The sequence below is a fragment of the Oncorhynchus gorbuscha genome, linkage group LG18, assembly GCF_021184085.1.
Source record: "Oncorhynchus gorbuscha isolate QuinsamMale2020 ecotype Even-year linkage group LG18, OgorEven_v1.0, whole genome shotgun sequence".
Classification (NCBI taxonomy): Eukaryota; Metazoa; Chordata; class Actinopteri; order Salmoniformes; family Salmonidae; genus Oncorhynchus; species Oncorhynchus gorbuscha.
In genome coordinates this window covers 48,977,725-48,996,296 of record NC_060190.1, presented here as the reverse complement: position 1 = coordinate 48,996,296, position 18,572 = coordinate 48,977,725, and the positions used below count along the sequence as shown (strand labels likewise).

Sequence of the window (18,572 nt, the reverse complement as noted above, 5' to 3'; positions counted from 1 at the left end):
ATCCCAATGTGTCTGGGTTTTTTAGAAAGAAACGGATAGGGCGGAGGGATGGACAAGCTATAGGGGACATCTCTGTCCTCAGTGTTGTGGTGACTGCCCACATGATCCTGATCAACTGTGACTCGGCTGGCATTTTTTGGGCACCGGTGACGTGTGCTCGAATTAGGCCGGGCACACTCCTTCCAATAGCTTCTCTGTTGTCTCCCTCTCTAGTCCTCTCTTCTCCATCTCTCTTTCTCAGTCTCTACCTCTCCTCTTGTCCCTATCTCTCCCTCTTGTCCCTCTTCAGTTTTCTCTGGTATGTATCTCAAGCTCTCCCTCTTTTCTCTCTTCAGTTTTCTCTAGTATTTATCTCAAGCTCTCCCTCTTTTCTCTGGTATGTATCTCAAGCTCTCCCTCTTTTCTCTCTTCAGTTTTCTCTGGTATTTATCTCAAGCTCTCCCTCTTTTCTCTCTTCAGTTTTCTCTGGTATGTATCTCAAGCTCTCCCTCTTTTCTCTCTTCAGTTTTCTCTGGTATGTATCTCAAGCTCTCCCTCTTTTCTCTCTTCAGTTTTCTCTGGTATGTATCTCAAGCTCTCCCTCTTTTCTCTGGTATGTATCTCAAGCTCTCCCTCTTTTCTCTGGTATGTATCTCAAGCTCTCCCTCTTTTCTCTGGTATGTATCTCAAGCTCTCCCTCTTTTCTCTGGTATGTAATCTCAAGCTCTCCCTCTTTTCTCTGGTATGTATCTCAAGCTCTCCCTCTTTTCTCTGGTATGTATCTCAAGCTCTCCCTCTTTTCTCTGGTATGTAATCTCAAGCTCTCCCTCTTTTCTCTGGTATGTATCTCAAGCTCTCCCTCTTTTCTCTGGTATGTAATCTCAAGCTCTCCCTCTTTTCTCTGGTATGTATCTCAAGCTCTCCCTCTTTTCTCTGGTATGTATCTCAAGCTCTCCCTCTTTTCTCTCTTCAGTTTTCTCTGGTATTTATTTCAAGCTCTCCCTCTTTTCTCTGGTATTTATTTCAAGCTCTCCCTCTTTTCTCTGGTATGTATCTCAAGCTCTCCCTCTTTTCTCTGGTATGTAATCTCAAGCTCTCCCTCTTTTCTCTGGTATGTATCTCAAGCTCTCCCTCTTTTCTCTGGTATGTATCTCAAGCTTTCTTTTCTCTCTTCAGTTTTCTCTGTATTTATTTCAAGCTCTTCCCTCTTTTTTTCTCTGGTATTTATTTCAAGCTCTCCCTCTTGTCTTTCTTTTCTCTGGTATTTGGTATGTAGTATCTCAAGCTCTCCCTCTTTTCTCTGGTATGTAATCTCAAGCTCTCCCTCTTTTCTCTGGTATGTAATCTCAAGCTCTCCCTCTTTTCTCTGGTATGTAATCTCAAGCTCTCCCTCTTTTCTCTGGTATGTATCTCAAGCTCTCCCTCTTTTCTCTGGTATGTATCTCAAGCTCTCCCTCTTTTCTCTGGTATGTAATCTCAAGCTCTCCCTCTTTTCTCTGGTATGTAATCTCAAGCTCTCCCTCTTTTCTCTGGTATGTATCTCAAGCTCTCCCTCTTTTCTCTGGTATTTATTTCAAGCTCTCCCTCTTTTCTCTGGTATTTATCTCAAGCTCTCCCTCTTTTCTCTGGTATGTATCTCAAGCTCTCCCTCTCTCTGCTTCTGCCCCGTACTGTAACTCAATTTCACCCAGGAAACTTCAACATTTGTAGCTACGTTGAGCGTCACTTCAATCAAATTCTACAAATCATTTCAATTCTTTGCACATTTTCAATATACTTTTTTGGAATTGACATGCGAGCCAGGCTTGTTTGGTGACTGCCTACTGGCTGCCTAACAGGCTGGCACCCAGGCTAGGTTCAACTGACCCGAACTGTCATTTTATCACTGTGTTGGCTATAGATGGTGGAAGTCATCCAATCCTTTCTAGCCTTTTCATTGTGTTGAGGTGACATTTCTTTAGTAATGCACCAAAGGGAGCTGAATCTGTGCCATTAAACATTTACCGGATGGTTGGAAACAGGATTCTATTAATATTTTAGACAATGAAAGTTGTCTATCTGCCTCCCAAAGGCCCCAGCCTGAGAACTTTCTCTGCTGTATGTGTAAGCCCCCCTCACACACACACACACACACTGTAAGTTTGCAGTAGCAAGCACGTCAACAGTAGAAAATAATGACTAGAGATTTAGATTTGGGACTGGATGTTTTCTTTTTATACATGACATATTCCAACAGAAGTTAAAACAGATGTACAGCGCACTCCAAAAGTATTGGGACGGTGAACAATTTGAGTTTTTGACTCTGTACTCCAGCACTCTGTTGTGCCCAATATAAATTAATGTTACAATAACAGTGGAGGTTAGCATTTTTGGGCGTGTATGGCCTACATCTCCCATAAAGTGGAGAGGTCCTCTATTGTCCCACCCTCAGGTTATCAGATTTAGAGCTTCTCCCAGGGTTGATATAGGTCAGTGTGTGGTAACAATCACATAAAGTCATGTGTATGTTATGTATAATAGTTTGGGATCCGGACTGAATAGGGAGAGTATTAGAAAAGGATTTCACTCTCTGACATAATCAAATGATAAATGGGATCTAGATTTACAGCAACATTATCTGAATAGCTTGATCCCTGAAGAGTTTACTATACTGTATTTAGAGTCTGGCGGGCTGTGTTGCCGATGACGCTTTGTCTTAATCTTGTCACACACACACACACACACACACACACACACACACACACACACACACACACACACACACACACACACACACACACACACACACACACACACACACACACACACACACACACACACACACACACACACACACACACACACACACACACACACACACACACACACACACACACACACACACACACACACACACACACTGTGGTGGCCTGGCGCTCATACAGGCTCAGTGTGTGTTTAATCTCTCCCTGGCGCCACTTCTCTGCTGAGAGCATTCCTGGCACACAGAGGCCATGGGGGGGTCAGCCATAGGGCTGGCAGGGCTGTCACACTCCAGAGCTGGCACCTTGTCCCTTCACCATCCCTTCTGTCCCCCCCCCACCCCCTTTCCCAGCAACAAGCCCCATTCCTAAAGCAGAGCTTCCTTCTCTACAGAGGCACCCCTTTTTGAAAGACGGTCTGGTTTCTATTAAAGAGCAGATTCTCCTCGCATACTGTTTCCAAGTTTCTTTGTCTGTCATGGACTTCTGCCCAAGCCTTCATCCAAGAATGCCACATGGAAGAGAACATAATTAAGGGAATGTCTGCTCTGCTGATACGTAGCCTAAACTTTAAGCTTCTCAATTCCATGTGTTTTGTTTTCCTATTTTCTGGCTCTTGCTCCATTTGGGGATCAGTGGCTACATGACTGCCTGTGATGATGGGCAAAGAAAAAAGGAATCCTAAAATGCCAGGCTTGAAAATAAGTGATACGCTATTATCTTGCTTTATATTATCGTGGTGAATTTATAGAGTATTTATAGACAACTAGGCGTAGTTGAAGTCGAAAGTTTACATACACTTAGGTTGGAGTCATTTAAAACTCGTTTTTCAACCACTCGACAAATTTCTTAACACCAAATTATAGTTTGGGCAAGTCTTTTCAATCACCTACTTTGTGCATGACACAAGTCATTTTTCCAACTGTTTTTTTTACAGGCAGATTATTTCACTTATAATTCACTATCACAATTCCAGTGGGTCAGATGTTTACATACACTAAGTTGACTGTGCCTTGGAAAATTCCAGAAAATTATGTCATGGCATTAGAAGCTTCTGATAGGCTAATTGACATAATTTGAGTCAATTGGAGGTGTACCTGTGGATATTTTTCAAGGCCTACCTTCAAACTCGGTGCTTCTTTGCTTGACATCATGGGGAAATCAGCCAAGACCCCCCAAAAATTGTACACCTCCACAAGTCTGGTTCATCATTGGGAGCAATTTCCAAATGCCTGAAAGTACCACGTTCATCTGTACAAACAGTAGTACGCAAGTATAAACACAGCCGCCATACTGCTCAGGAAGGAGACGCGTTCGGTCTCCTAGAGATGAACGTACTTTGGTGTGAAAAGTGTAAATCAATCCCAGAACAACAGCAAAGGACCTTGTGGAGATGCTGGAGGAAACGGGTAGAAAAGTATCTATATCCACAGTAAAACAAGTCCTATATCGACATAACCTGAAAGGCCGCTCAGTAAGGAAGAAGCCACTGCTCCAAAACCTCCATAAAAAGCCAGACTATGGTTTGCAATTGCACATGGGGACAAAGATCGTACTTTTTGGAAAAATGTCCTCTGGTCTGACGACACAAAAATAGAACTGTTTGGCCGTAATGACCATCGTTATGTTTAGAGGAAAAATGGGGAGGCTTGCAAGCCGAAGAACACCATCCCAACTGTGAATCACAGGGGTGGCAGCATCATATTGTTGGGGTTCTTTGCTGCAGGAGGGACTGGTGCACTTCACAAAATAGATGGCATCATGAGTGGGGAAAATGATATGTATATTGAAGCAACATCTCAAAACATCAGTCAGGAAGATAAAGCTTGGTCGCAAATGGGTCTTCCAAATGGACAATGACCCCAAGCATACTTCCAAAGTTGTGGCAAAATGGCCTAAGGACAACAAAGTCCAGGTATTGGAGTGGCCATCACAAAGCCCTGACCTCAATCCTATAGAACATTTGTTGGCAGAACTGAAGGAGCGTGTGCGAGCAAGGAGGCTGACTCAGTTACACCAGCTTTGTCAGGAGGAATGGGCCAAAATTCACCCAACTTATTGTGGGAAGCTTGTTGAAGGCTACCCAAAACGTTTGACCCAAGTTAAGCAATGTAAAGGCAATGCTACCAAATACTAATTGAGTGCATGTAAACTTCTGACCCACTGGGAATGTGATGAGAGAAATAAAAACGGAAATATATAATTCTCTCTACTGTTTTTCTGACATATCACATTCTTAAAATAAAGTGGTGATCCTAACTAACCTAAGACAGGGCATTTTTACTAGGATTAAATGTCAGGAAGTGTTTAAATGTATTTGGCTGAGGTGTATGTAAACGTCCAACTTCAACTGTATATACTTAAATAGGCCAATTATGTGGCATAATTCAAATATTACATTATTTTTCAATTATGCAACTTATCAAAGCTGCTGAAGGTCTTCTGACTAACATGTAACATGTGATTCAGCATGCAAATGTCAACAACGATTAAAAAGTGAAAGCAAGATGTGAATTGCCACGTTTAAGGATGAGTTTGCTGAATTGTGATGAGCCCAGTGCTGTCATGATGAAGATGGCACTTGTGCCACTCGTCACTATGTTGACTTGAAGGATAGGATGTGGTATAAGCTTTCTTAGACAACTTTTTTACTGTGCAGTTACGATTTCATGATTGATACAAGCTAAGCCTGTGTGGGAAAGGCACCGAGACACTACTTTCATCTCCCGAGATTAAATGTTAAATTGAATCTCGCTTTGCCCCTCTTTCCCAAAGCATCTGACTGTTTTCCATTTTTAATGTCCCTCTGACACGTTCTCCTCGCCAATTTGTTTCTGTGTGAATACCTTTCTGTGTGCACAGACAACACAGATATGTGTGTCTGAGAGAGAAGTGCCCCTTCCCAGTCCTCCCTCCAGCTCTGTTCACTCTGCTCAGGGCCTGAAGTGTTCCAGTGCGGGAGTGGCAGCAGAAGGATTAAAGCAGTGTCAAGACATGCTGCTCAGTCTTCCTTTCTCTCTGCTTCTCTACTCTCTTCCCACTTTCTGTCTCATTTTGGCGCTGGGTGTTTAAACATGCCCTGTGCCAGCCTGGGATCCGGTAGCTTCCACAGTGTTTTTGCCTGTTTGTGTGGTTGGTTGGGTTCTCTCCTCCACCAAAGCTCAGCTGAGGGGTTCTGTTCTGTTCTCTGGCCCACATCCAGAGCCCCCAGACAAAGAGACTATTGATTACAGTGGAAAGGGAAGAGGAGGAAGAGGCTGGGGCTTGTTTTCACGACAGGTTTGATTCGATTAGGCGTGTTTTATGTTTGTCCTTCAGGCAACAGACTAGCAAACACTGCTACAAATAAACCCTCTCTCTCTCTGGTGACCTTAAACACACAACGCTGTAGATAAAATGTATAACAGAGTCAAGAATAGGATTGGTTTCAGATCTTTTTGGAACAATTTTATCTATTGATTTTCACAAAGATCCAGACAGACGGAGACAGGAGATTGGATGATACTGTAACAGAGAACATCAATAACATCAGTAATATGTTGTACAAATGTATTGTATACCTACAAATCCTTACAAATGCTTCAACCACAGAGTCTATTTGAGTTGGTGAGAAGAGATGGTTGGATGATGTTGGAGAGGGATTGTCTAACTTATGATTCCTGAACTGGGATCATGTTGACTTGTCAGGAGCAGAGGCATGTATTCACAGATGCCAAGGAAGCTAGGTTTCCCTAAAAAAATGGACCAAGAGAAAAACATTTCATCTCTCTGTGTTTCATAAATGTCCTTCAATTCGCAAGAGACTGAATGTATCTCACCGGAGAAAGCATCCGAGCGAATGAAACAGCCCCGCTTTTGTCTGTGTGTGTAGCCCATCTATCTCATCTCTGGTCACAAAAAGTATGACATTGTTGCTGCCCGTAGCATTGAATGCAAGGGAAGCCAGTGATCATTTGTCTTCACTTGATAATTTTAAAAATAAAATAATAGCCAATCAGCGTTGAGCTAAACTGAGTAAGCTCAGCTGTGAAGGGTCCTGGCACACCAAAGATAAGGGAAGCCCATTTTGGATTTGGCTTCACACCAATTACATCAGAAGCCAAATGTTATTGACTGAAAACTTTAATTGTTGCATCTCGTGTCGTTGTCCTCCGATGACTAGCTATCTAAAATCGTCCCTTTCCCAAGTTAGCCATGGATGGAGATAGGGATTTGTACTTGTGATGTCAAGGCTTATGAACTAACAGGTTATAAAACAAACAATGCAATTATCATAACACAGGTTGTAACATGGCCTTTCTTTCCGTGGCTTTCCCGGTGATTGTATCCACGTACCGCTACTATCAGGGAGTTCTGAACAACAGAATACATGATGTATTTCTGCTCTTTGAATACATTTGCAACCTGAAGGCATCTATTTTTAATGGAGACCTAGGTTATAGCTGCCTGTGATATGGTTCAGGTTCAGCCCATGTATTTTTTCAATGCTAGCACTGATGTTGTGTAAGTTCTCTTGATGAGAGGATCCTTTAAAATTGGAAGGACTTCCTATTGATGGGTCTTTTCTGCTTGTTAGCGACATGGTTTACTTGTTACTCCACTTTTTGTTTCCTGTTATTTCTGATGATGAGCCTGTCCGGGTTTTTCTTTTCATTATTTCACTCACTGTGCAGTCCTCAAGATGATATTTTCTTTAAGATGTTTTCCTCTGTGTTGTCAATGTGGTTTACAGTAACTGGAATGAGTTCTGCAAAATCAGCTTACTAAAGGAATCACTCAATAGGGTTTGACGTATATAAGGTATTGGATAATTGTGGGCTGAGATGTATTTGTAATGCAAGGCCGTGGGAAGGAATTGATAGGATGGCGTTTCAAACAACAGTAGTAAAGGCTAGAGATGGATGAGCTGTCCTTGTATGTGAAGGGGAAAGGACATTTTAGATGTGTATAGCTCATTATACAGACAACTGAATAGCCTTATTTTATTAACCCTTTGGATGCAGGGAGATGGATATCTGTGTTGTGAATACATGTAAAAAAAGGTCCAAACTGAGTTTAAAAATGGTTTATTATTATACATTTTGGGGATGGAAAAATGCTTTCAGTATAAACCAGGTGTATTAGCTCTTCAATGTACTTTCCTTTAAAAATATATATATATAATAATATAACAATCACCAAAATAAAAGCTAAACAGTTCGGAAGAATTGAAAAATTGGGACCCTCGTTGATTTTGTCAAAATGTTTGAGCATAAGAACATTGCATTAGCCATGGCAAAATGTGTAGAATTGCAGGAAACAATCTTGAAAACGACTAAATTCTCTCTGCTGCCAAGATGGGGGGCCTCTAAAATGTCTTACCCGGATTGAACCCAGTCGCATTGATTGCCAAGCCTCCTGCCACTCCCACCATCTAAGCCCCTTATATATCCAGAGAAAAACCTCTACTGTTTGTGATATAAATCCAGGTTCTGTATTATTAATACTGTGCTCCTCTCCTCTTTCTCTCCTGTCAGATGGGATCCACTCTGTGTCGGCCCAGTGTCTGCTCCAGGTCACCATCATCACAGACGAGATGCTCTCCAACAGCATCACACTGCGATTGGCCAACACTTCCCAGGAGCACTTCCTGTCTCTGCTATTGGCCCAGTTCCTGGAGGGCGTGGCCCGCGTGCTGTCAGCTGACCGCGAGGACGTGGTGGTGTTCAACATCCAGGATGACACGGACGTCAGCGCCCGCATCCTCAACGTCAGCCTGTCTGTTGCCGTGCCCTCGCACAGGGAGGACCCGCCCGGGGGAGGAGGGGGGCGCGACAGGGTGGGCAGAGGGGCATCAGGGGCCAGTGGCGGGGCAGAGTTCTTTGGGTCTGAGGAGCTTCAAGAGAGGCTGTACCTGAACCGCAGCCTGCTGGCCCATATCTCTTCCCAGCAGGTGCTGCCCTTCGATGACAACATCTGCCTGCGAGAGCCCTGTGAGAACTACATGAAGTGTGTGTCTGTGTTGAAGTTCGACAGCCTGGCACCCTTTGTGGCGTCCGACACCATCCTGTTCCGGCCCATCCACCCCATCGCCGGGCTGCGCTGCCGCTGCCCCACGGGCTTCACAGGAGACTACTGTGAGACAGAGATCGACCTGTGCTACTCCAAACCCTGCGGAGCCCACGGCCTGTGTCGCAGCAGAGAGGGAGGCTACACCTGCGAGTGCCTCAATGACTATACTGGTGAGCGACCTCTCTCTGGATTTGATGTTTCATAACAGATTAAGAAATTTCACTTCGTAGATATAAACTGTCCTTAAATACATCTAAAAGCATTGTATTTGGCTCAAAACGTTCTCTAAGACCTAAACCTCAATTAGAGTTGTACATAAATGGTGTGACCATTGAGTAAGTTGAGCAAGCTGAACTCCTAGGTATAACATTATCATGGTAAAGTCATATTGTCATATTGTTGTGAAGATGGGGTATGTTTCTTATAAAACACAAAAATCAACTGTACTAGTTGTTCAGGCCTGGTCTTGTCCCATTTTGATTACTTACATACCCCACAACACATGCCACCAGGGGTCCAAAATGAATTCACAGCAACGCAGTTTTATACAGAGCCATGAACGCATGGAACCCCCTTCCATCTCTAATTACTCAAGCAAACAGAAAAATTACCTTTTAAAAACAGATTCAACGACAACTCATGGAATGGCAGGGACTGTGAGGGGAAACACACAAGCGCAATGTAACATACACTTTCTTTAGTTACGTTGTTTGTATAATTTTTTTGTTACATTGTTGTATTTTGAATTTGTGTAACTGTCCTTGTGTATCAGTGATTTTAGTACTTGCCAAGTTTTCTGTGGACCCCAGGAAGAGTTTTGCAAAAGCTCATGTGGATTCAAATAAATAAATGAACAAACGTACATTTCACATAGAAAACCACTTGAAAAATATTGAATGTATGTACATCTCCTGTATATATAGTGAAGAGCCTCATTCCGGTCATAGACCCAACCATGACAATATGCAACGACATCATTCTTGCCACGTGGTCATAAAGTTCATTTTCATATCTAATGTCCCATGGGAAATTCTATGGATGTATACATCATCATTCATTCCTGTCATCCTACCCTCAGGTCTATATATTGACCCTGACATGTTACAGCCTGGCTAAAGGCCTATACAGTGAAGGAACCCATTCAGCTGGACAGGCAGTGTGATGACTAGTTGATTTAATAATCCCTAGACCAATTAGGTGGGACTGCGTTAAACATGCGCCAGCCGGTTAACTGTTCATACTTCCTACCCTTCCCCACTGTTGGAGAGAATGAATAGTGCAGTCTGTGTGTGAGTAAAAACCATACCATACATCTCAATCCAGCAGGTATCAATGAAAGAGTATGGACGAGTATAAAGGAAGTAGGTGTAGGAGGAAGTCTGGATCAACGACACGTTCTGTTTTTTGTTGAGCTAACATCAGGGTCTTACAATATGAGTGCTCTGAAGACAGGCCAGGTCCATCATGGTGCACCAGAGTGTGGTATTGTCACAGATGGAACAAGATGTCCCACAGGATATAGAAATCTGAAGCAAATAGGGTGGGAGATGATGGCGCTAGATGAAACTTGGCTGACATTCTGCACGTTTTCAGTATCGATTTAAACATTCAATCTCAATACAGTTTTCTGTTCCCAAACTAGAATCTGCTATGAACAGGGTGCACTAAGAATTGTAGACTTAACCAAAGTTTCAAAAAATTGCGTTGCTCCGAGTGCAAGGGCGAATTGAGTGACTGCGCACTTCACAGAGAAGGCGTTCCCTAATGAAAATATGACAAAACATTGGCAATAGGATCTCGCTAGGTCGTCCTTGGCTCTGCCCACCACCTTGCTTTTCTGCCCATTATGCTTAATTTGCTCCCATTGGAAAAGATGCTGACGATATATCTTGGGTTAGTTACAGGTATCTTTGGTATTGCCTTCCTAGGGCCTCTCTTGGCCTGAGGTCCTGTAGAGCTTGTAGCGTTACAGGGATGAGTGTGTCTGAGAGGGGGAAAACAATAGTAATTTGGCCGGTCAGCAGCAGAGTATCTCTGGGAGGAATAACGGAAGGAAGTGCTGAATTATGTATGGCTACAGATGGAGAGGGAGAAAGAGAGTGCGCCGCCTCGTCTTAATAATGCCCCCCTGGTAAAAAATACCTGGAATTGAAAAGTGTAACAAAGAATACGCTGTAGAGACGGGCTGTGAGGATTGGTGCAAAGGAAGAACTTTTAAAATGTTCAATTTTTGAAGCTACTGAGGTACTCTGATGCTAAGCAATTACTACCTCAGCCTCAATCTCAAATGGGTCTTCTTTTCCCACTTGAAGCAGATTTAGGAAGGAAAGGTGTGCACACTGCTCCAAATATTATGCATATCAGGAAAATATCAAAGACGATCTGGTTTCTCTCTGCTGAAGGTGAGAGAAGTAGACAAGTAGAGTGGATGGGGAGAATGAGAAGGGAATGGAAATATGCTAATATGAGTGATTACCAGAGTTTTTGCCCTCTGCTTTATCAGATGGTTATGGAGTTGTATGAGTTAATTTGATTTCACCCAAGCCCTGCTCTCTCCCAATGTGACATATACTATGTTCTTTGAAGTTAACTGCTGTTCTAGTTGGATAAAATCATGAAATGTGGTTGGATTCTCGCTTCTTTCTAGAAAGATGGATTCAGTTTTGAAAGGGTTGATCTTACATGTACATAATTGTTGTCACTTTTACTAGACCATTGGGTTGTCTCCATTTAATAAACAGCGTATTCAGTTTAAAACCATACCCTCTTGTGTGGTTCAAATCTTGGCAAGACCAGACCTTGTTTAACCTTATGCGTTTTTGTAGATCTGTGTTTCTGGTTTAGGTTAGCTAGCTAGGTAGAGGGTGTTTTTAGTTCTGTTTGTTTCAGATATTCTCTGCAGCAATACAGTGAGGGACTCGTATCCACCACCACATTTTGAAATGCAATGATCTCTATATATTATCTCTAGATATGATACCCTCAATTAACCCTGCAGTCTCCACTCCAATTTATTTCACAGATAGAATGCCCCTTTCAGGATCTGCTGCCTATGTTTTAGGATATCATATTGACTTTGGAATTCCCTCCAGGTGTATGCAGCTAATTAAATGGGCCACCGGCACTGATTACAATGGTGATCAATTATAGTGGTAGTCTCTTATGGTCTCTTCAGTGGATTAGACACTTAAGGGTATCTTCTATATTCTGCTAAATCAATGTATTTATTTTTTATTTAACCTTTATTTAACTAGGCAAGTCAGTTAAGAACATTCTTATGTACAATGACGGCCAAACCCTAACCCGGATGACACTGGGTCAATTGTGCGCCGCCCTATGGGACTCCCAATCACGGCCGATTGTGATACAGCCTGGAATTGAACCAGGGTCTGTAGTGATGCCTCTAGCACTGAGATGCAGGGCCTTAGACTGCTGCGCCCCTCGGGAGCCCAATGTGTTTCTGCCACTTCCATTGGACACATTCCGATTGTGTGGGAGAGCATAATATTCTAATAGTTCTAATAGTGAGTGGGTGTCACTGAGGTTCAGGTTGAGGACCACTCTTTCACATGGTCCATACTGCTGTGGGTGTGTGAGAGCTGAACTGTGGAGGAGGATGGTGTGTGTGAGCCATGTCAACTCAGCAGAGTGATCCTCATCAATCTCACTTAGATCAGGGTCTGTACCGCGTTGAGCGGGCTAGCTCATTTCAACTTCATCTACTGGGCGTGCCTGCCTGCTGGGTAATCAGAGTAGTAATGTGATCTAGACATGCATTGTGCCTGTTAGTGTGATTCATAAATCATCAACTTTTGCCTCTAATATTTGCTCAAACAAAGCCTCTGAGAGAGCAGTCAATCTCTCCTCTGCAGATCTATCCAAGACTAGGCTGGGTTGATGGGGTTGTCCTGGATGCAATCTACAGCTCCTGTTGTTCAACATGACTGACTGTTGGATTTGACACTCTCCCACTGTGCTGAGAGCCACTGTGTATGGGTGTGGGGGGTCAATTGGCTGCTCTATGAGTATGTGTGTGTGTGTGTGTGTGTGTGTGTGTGTGTGTGTGTGTGTGTGTGTGTGTGTGTGTGTGTGTGTGTGTGTGTGTGTGTGTGTGTGTGTGTGTGTGTGTGTGTGTGTGTGTGTGTGTGTGTGTGTGTGTGTGGGTGCTGAATTGCCTACTCCATGTGGGTGGGTAGGTAATTGCTGTGTGTGCGCTCGCGTATGTATGTGTGTCTGTGTTCCCACTTGTGTGTGGTGTGGAACTACAGGGGCCCGTGGGTGTTGCCAGATGGCAGTATGATGGAAAGTGAGAAAAAAATAACAGAGCAGAGCAGCCATCAATTTCACTCATATTGGGAAGGACTGAGCGAATGATTAAGCCTGGCTGACTCAGTCTGGTACAGGACAAATGGACTGAGAATACTCACATACAACAACCAACCTTTAGCTCTTACCTTTAACATGCTTTATATACCATCTCCTCAGCTCCAATCGCACTGTAGCATATTTCTACACACACTCTGCCCCATATATGAAAGGAGGCCCCAGTATAACATGGTTGTTGCTGCTGCAGACTTTTACTTTGATCTAATCAAGCATTTCTTTATGTTGTGGTTAGTTCTATCAGTAGCCTATAGCACACAACTGCTGAAAGCTTTATATTTCAGTGTTTGATGTTGTATTAATCCATTTAAAAAATCAAAGCATGTCGTAGGAATGCCTCATGGAAAGCCTTCAATATTACACCAACTGAATTTGAATTTGGCAGATCATAGGATTTTGTTTTGTGAGATATTAGATACCGTTATTCATATAACGCTCCTACAGTCTCGGTTTTAGTCCACTCACCTCTGGTCTAGCTAGTTCTAAAAAGCAGCAGTGTTGTTTCGTGTAAGCCTGTCATCTGGTCCAGGTTCATCACGTGGTAAGTGGTGTAAAGTACTGCTTCAGTGTTTTGGGGTATCTGTACCATTTATATTTTTGACAACTTTTGCTTCACTACATTCCTAAAGAAAATGTCATTTTTACTCCATACATTTTCCTCTGACACCCTAAAGTACTTTTATGCTTAGCAGGACAGGAAAATTGTACAATTCATGCACTTATCAAAAGAACATCCCTGGTCCTCCCTCCTGCCTCTGATCTGGCGGACTCACTAAACACAAATTATTCGTTTGCAAAGATGTCTGAGTGATGGAGCGTTCCCCTGGCTACTTTTGACACAAGTATATTTTAGCAATTACATTTAAGCAATTACATGTACTTTTGATACTTAATAATATTTAAAAACAAATACTTTTAGACTTTTACTCAAGTAGTATATATTGGGTGACATTCACTTTTACTTGAGTCATTTTCTATTAAGGTATCTTTACTTTTACTAAAGTATGATAATTGGGTACTTTTTCCACCACTGCACCTGGCCCATGCTACAGTGTGTTTGGCGGGGTGGGATCACAATTATGCCACTCTTTCACCTTCACTACTAGTGACTTGAATCAGTGGATGGGATATAGAAAAATGCTCGATATGGCCTTGATTCACCCCTACCTGATTTTACATGGTAGTCACACCAGGTTAGCTGCAACTGAATAAATGAAGTGTATTCTTCCAGCAAACTGTCAGTATGATTGGTGGGTTGGTGTTGTGTTGAGTAAGCACTGTCGATAGTGCCAGGAGCGTGTAGTGTTGTTGTCCCAGCGTTGAGTTATCTTAACTCTTGTATGCCTTCACGTCCTTAGGGAGAAACTGCCCATCCGAGGACTCTCTACCACTCTATTTCACTTAGGAGAGGAGACCATGCGCTTCAGTTACCTAGCAGCACAGAAACGCCCGTTTCCATTTTAGATCTGTAAAGGGGTCTCAGCAGTGAGGAGTTAGTTACAGTCCAACATTTAATCCCCCTGTTTCTTCACACACCATTGTTTTAAAAGACGCAGCTGAACAATCACACTAATCTAAGGATCCTATGAATTAGTCACGGTAATCATTGTCTCTGTTATCACCACATTAGATTAAATAAAGATTAGTGGAGATGATGCCAGCTATGGGCTGAGACTGAAAGGTTTCTGTGTGTGCCTATTGTTCTGGTGACTCTTATCTATTGTGTGATTCATTGGCTGTTGTTGTTTGATAAGCACCTCTGTCTCACCTCTGCTGAAGAGAACAGAACCCCATTTTTTTTTTTTTTTAATCTGAGTGCCTTGTCAACTGGGCAGATTTGATATGGTGGTTGGAGACGAGGCGTGTGTGTGGCATTAGTGTGTTGTAATTGGTTTAATAAGGTTACCCTTTCAAGTCCCTCATGAAAACATTACATGTTAATATATGGTCAAATCTGAGGAGAAATCCAACAAACCTATTTTCCTTTTGGAAATGCTTGTATTTCAAAGTGCCACATGATTTTATAGGTCAATTTTGTCAAGTTCTCCACAGTATAATGCTTTCAGAGCTTTTGAATTGCCGGTTTTATATCTATTGGATTGCCACAAAATGGTACACTTTCTCTCATTGATATTTACCATGCTTGAGTAGTTTAACGTGTGTGGTGTGTCTCCTCCTGCCTAAAACTGGTCCCATGTTAACAGCCTTAATGATTCCTGTTTCCTGTTTCATGTTTGCAGTAAACAGAGAGCTGGAGAGGGCAGGGGTAGTAAATGCTTCCAAAAAAATGGATTTGCAAGCTCCTCACATGGCCCAGCTCACTTAGCAACCGAGAGCTGTTGTTCCAGAACCCTGCACCTGTTGTGGGAGGGCGTCCCAGAGGGATGCCTGACAGAAAAACATTGGCCCTGTTTATTCCCAGGTTACCGTATAGACAACAGAACAGGCTCAGGTGACTGCAGGGTGGAGACCGGATGCTCACTATAATGTCTCTTACTGTCTTCTGTACAGTTTATGGATAGGTACTTACATGGGGTATAGCCAGTACAGTTAATGTGTGTAGCTGAGCTGGTAGGTATTATGAAGTAAACAGAATGCTACTTTTTCTCCTTTCTAAGTGTTAGAAGATTTTTCTACCATAAAAAAATATGTCATTTTTGACCTGCGTATGATTGTAACTGTATAAAGAAGAATACATCACATATAACTTTGAAGCCTCCTCAGTGAAAATGAGGCCACTGTAGAGCCCAAGCTGACTTTAGAGGAAGTTGAAGACTATCCCAGTGGCCCGTTTCCTACAGTAGCCCAGCGTTGGCTGCAGCAATGCTTGACCACATCAAGCCCTGACTAATGTCCCCTCTTCCCCTGATTGGTTTTTAAGAGACAGAAGTAACTTTTTGCCTGAGGCGAGTCACTGATTAATTTCCTCACGACACATGCAGTTAGTTTTTTCCCACTCATGCAGTTAGCGTGTTTTCTACTAGCGGTAGCCAAGTGTCCCCAAGCGCCATCAACAAGGAAACAACAAATTGTCATAGTTCGCCAGGGTAAAGTGACTGTTCTTCTGCCTGTGTAGCACACCACGGTACAATACTGTCATGGCAATGCATCATAGGATAACATCCACATCGTATCAAAGTTGGGTGAATGAATGAATACACCCTACAACAGTAGTAAAACAAAGGGTTCCCTTAATTGCCTTAGACTGAGAATCCTGTGATTGGCTGTAGGATGTACAACACAAGCCCTGTGTGTGTGTGTAGTCTATAGAGATGTTGTCTTTTTCTGTGTGGTGTGAACAGTACAGTAACTCTACACACAGTGGAAGTGTTCTGCACTGCCGAGTGCCTCTGACACACATTCCAACTCTTGCAAGGAGGCGTGCATTCTCGCCATAGCAACCGCAGCTTCTCATCCAGAGACTGGAGACCAATAGAAGTTGTAAGCAGTGCGCTACATGATGCATGAAGGCTTACTAACACTGCCCCATTGCCATAGCACTCTCTGTCTCTCTCTCTCTGTCTGACCGTCTCTCTTTTTGTCCTGTTCACTGTCTGAAATCTGTCTCTTCCTTGCTGCGTCCTTTGACCTCTTCTCACCGTCTTTGCCTCTCTCACACATTCCCTCCCTCTCGGAGAAGGCTCGTGGTGCTGGAGGCATAATGCATATTGTCTTGACCCATGTTAAACCGCAGCAGTAGTCTGGTGAGAATAGACACTAGTGAAGTTGAACTGGAAGGGAGGACCAAATTCTATTTTTTTGTTACCCACAGACTGTCCAGGGCTGGCACTGAAATGTGTCACCTTGATAGTTGTAATTCTGACTGGTCTCTCTTTCCCTTCCCCCTCTCTCTCTACCCATCTCTCTTCCTCCAGGCAAGCGGTGTGAGCTATCGTCCCGCTCCGGGCGCTGCGGCCCAGCTGTGTGTAAGAATGGGGGCACCTGTGTGAACCTGCTGGTAGGGGGGTTCAAGTGTGAGTGCCCATCTGGCGGTTATGAAAAGCCCTACTGTGAGATGACCACCAGGAACTTCCCCCTGCAGTCCTTCCTCACCTTCAAGGGACTCCGCCAGCGCTTCCACTTCACCCTCTCCCTCTCGTAAGAACAACTATTACCCCACACAGTGGGACATTGTGCCATCTCAATCATTCACTTTCGTAGTACAAAGTAGCTCCCTAAATATAGTACTGTGATTCACTCCTTCTCTACACCTCTCTCGTTCTTCCTCTCACCACTCCACCCTCTTTCTCTTTTTTTTTTACTGCTCTCGAACATTACTCTTGCACTCTCTTTAAATGATCACTTCCTACATTCCACAACTGCTCTTATACGCTCACGCCTCTTTACGGCCTTTCCTCCCCTCTCATTTACATAAGCTTCCTGGGGTTTCACAAGTTATTGAAACATTTGATAGCCGTAGTCTTTAAAAGGCTCATCTTCTCTTGCTGGGTTTGGGTTCCCTTAGCATGGTGAGTATCATGGTGAGTATCATGGTGAGAGAGGTTTCTAATGGGGTCTGTAGACTGGAATGGCACCTTGTGTAACCGGGGAAATTAATCTGAGACCCAGGAGTCTGATCTGATTACATTCAGTGGTCACTTTGAGCTTTGAGTCAGCGCTTGGCCTATTTCTCCTCTGTCTGTCTCGCTCATCAAGGTGAAGCTGGAGATATGCAACACACAGTCGGGCCTTAGGATTAAATCAAATGTTATTGGTCACATACACATGGTTAGCAGATGTTAATGCGAGTGTAGCGAAATGCTTGTGCTTCTTCTTCCGACAGTGCAGTAATATCTAACAATTCCCCAACAACCTAGTGCACACAATCTAAAGAGGTGAATGCGGCACAGATGGTATAAAATACAGTATAAGTCAAACGTTATTTGACACATGCTCCGAATACAACAGGTGTAGTGTAGACCTTACAGTGAAATGCTGAATACAACTGGTGTAGACCTTACAGTGAAATGCTGAATACAACTGGTGTAGACCTTACAGTGAAATGCTGAATACAACTGGTGTAGACCTTACAGTGAAATGCTGAATACAACTGGTGTAGACCTTACAGTGAAATGCTGAATACAACTGGTGTAGACCTTACAGTGAAATGCTGAATACAACTGGTGTAGACCTTACAGTGAAATGCTGAATACAACTGGTGTAGACCTTACAGTGAAATGCTGAATACAGCTGGTGTAGACCTTACAGTGAAATGCTGAATACAACTGGTGTAGACCTTACAGTGAAATGCTGAATACAACTGGTGTAGACCTTACAGTGAAATGCTGAATACAACAGGTGTAGTGTAGACCTTACAGTGAAATGCTGAATACAACTGGTGTAGACCTTACAGTGAAATGCTGAATACAACTGGTGTAGACCTTACAGTGAAATGCTGAATACAACTGGTGTAGACCT

The 18,572-nt window shown here is 43.1% G+C and overlaps 1 protein-coding gene across 4 annotated transcripts in view; it reads left to right on the top strand.

Annotated features, from left to right (window-relative positions):
• Window positions 1-18,572, top strand: part of celsr2 (cadherin, EGF LAG seven-pass G-type receptor 2) — an 87,033-nt gene that overhangs the window by 23,880 nt on the left and 44,581 nt on the right. For all 4 annotated transcript variants that reach the window (XM_046312499.1, XM_046312497.1, XM_046312498.1 and 1 more), the window contains exons 2-3: window positions 8,237-8,941; window positions 17,030-17,252. In XM_046312499.1, the coding sequence (XP_046168455.1) occupies window positions 8,237-8,941; window positions 17,030-17,252 (928 nt within the window). The remainder of the gene's footprint in view (window positions 1-8,236; window positions 8,942-17,029; window positions 17,253-18,572) is intronic.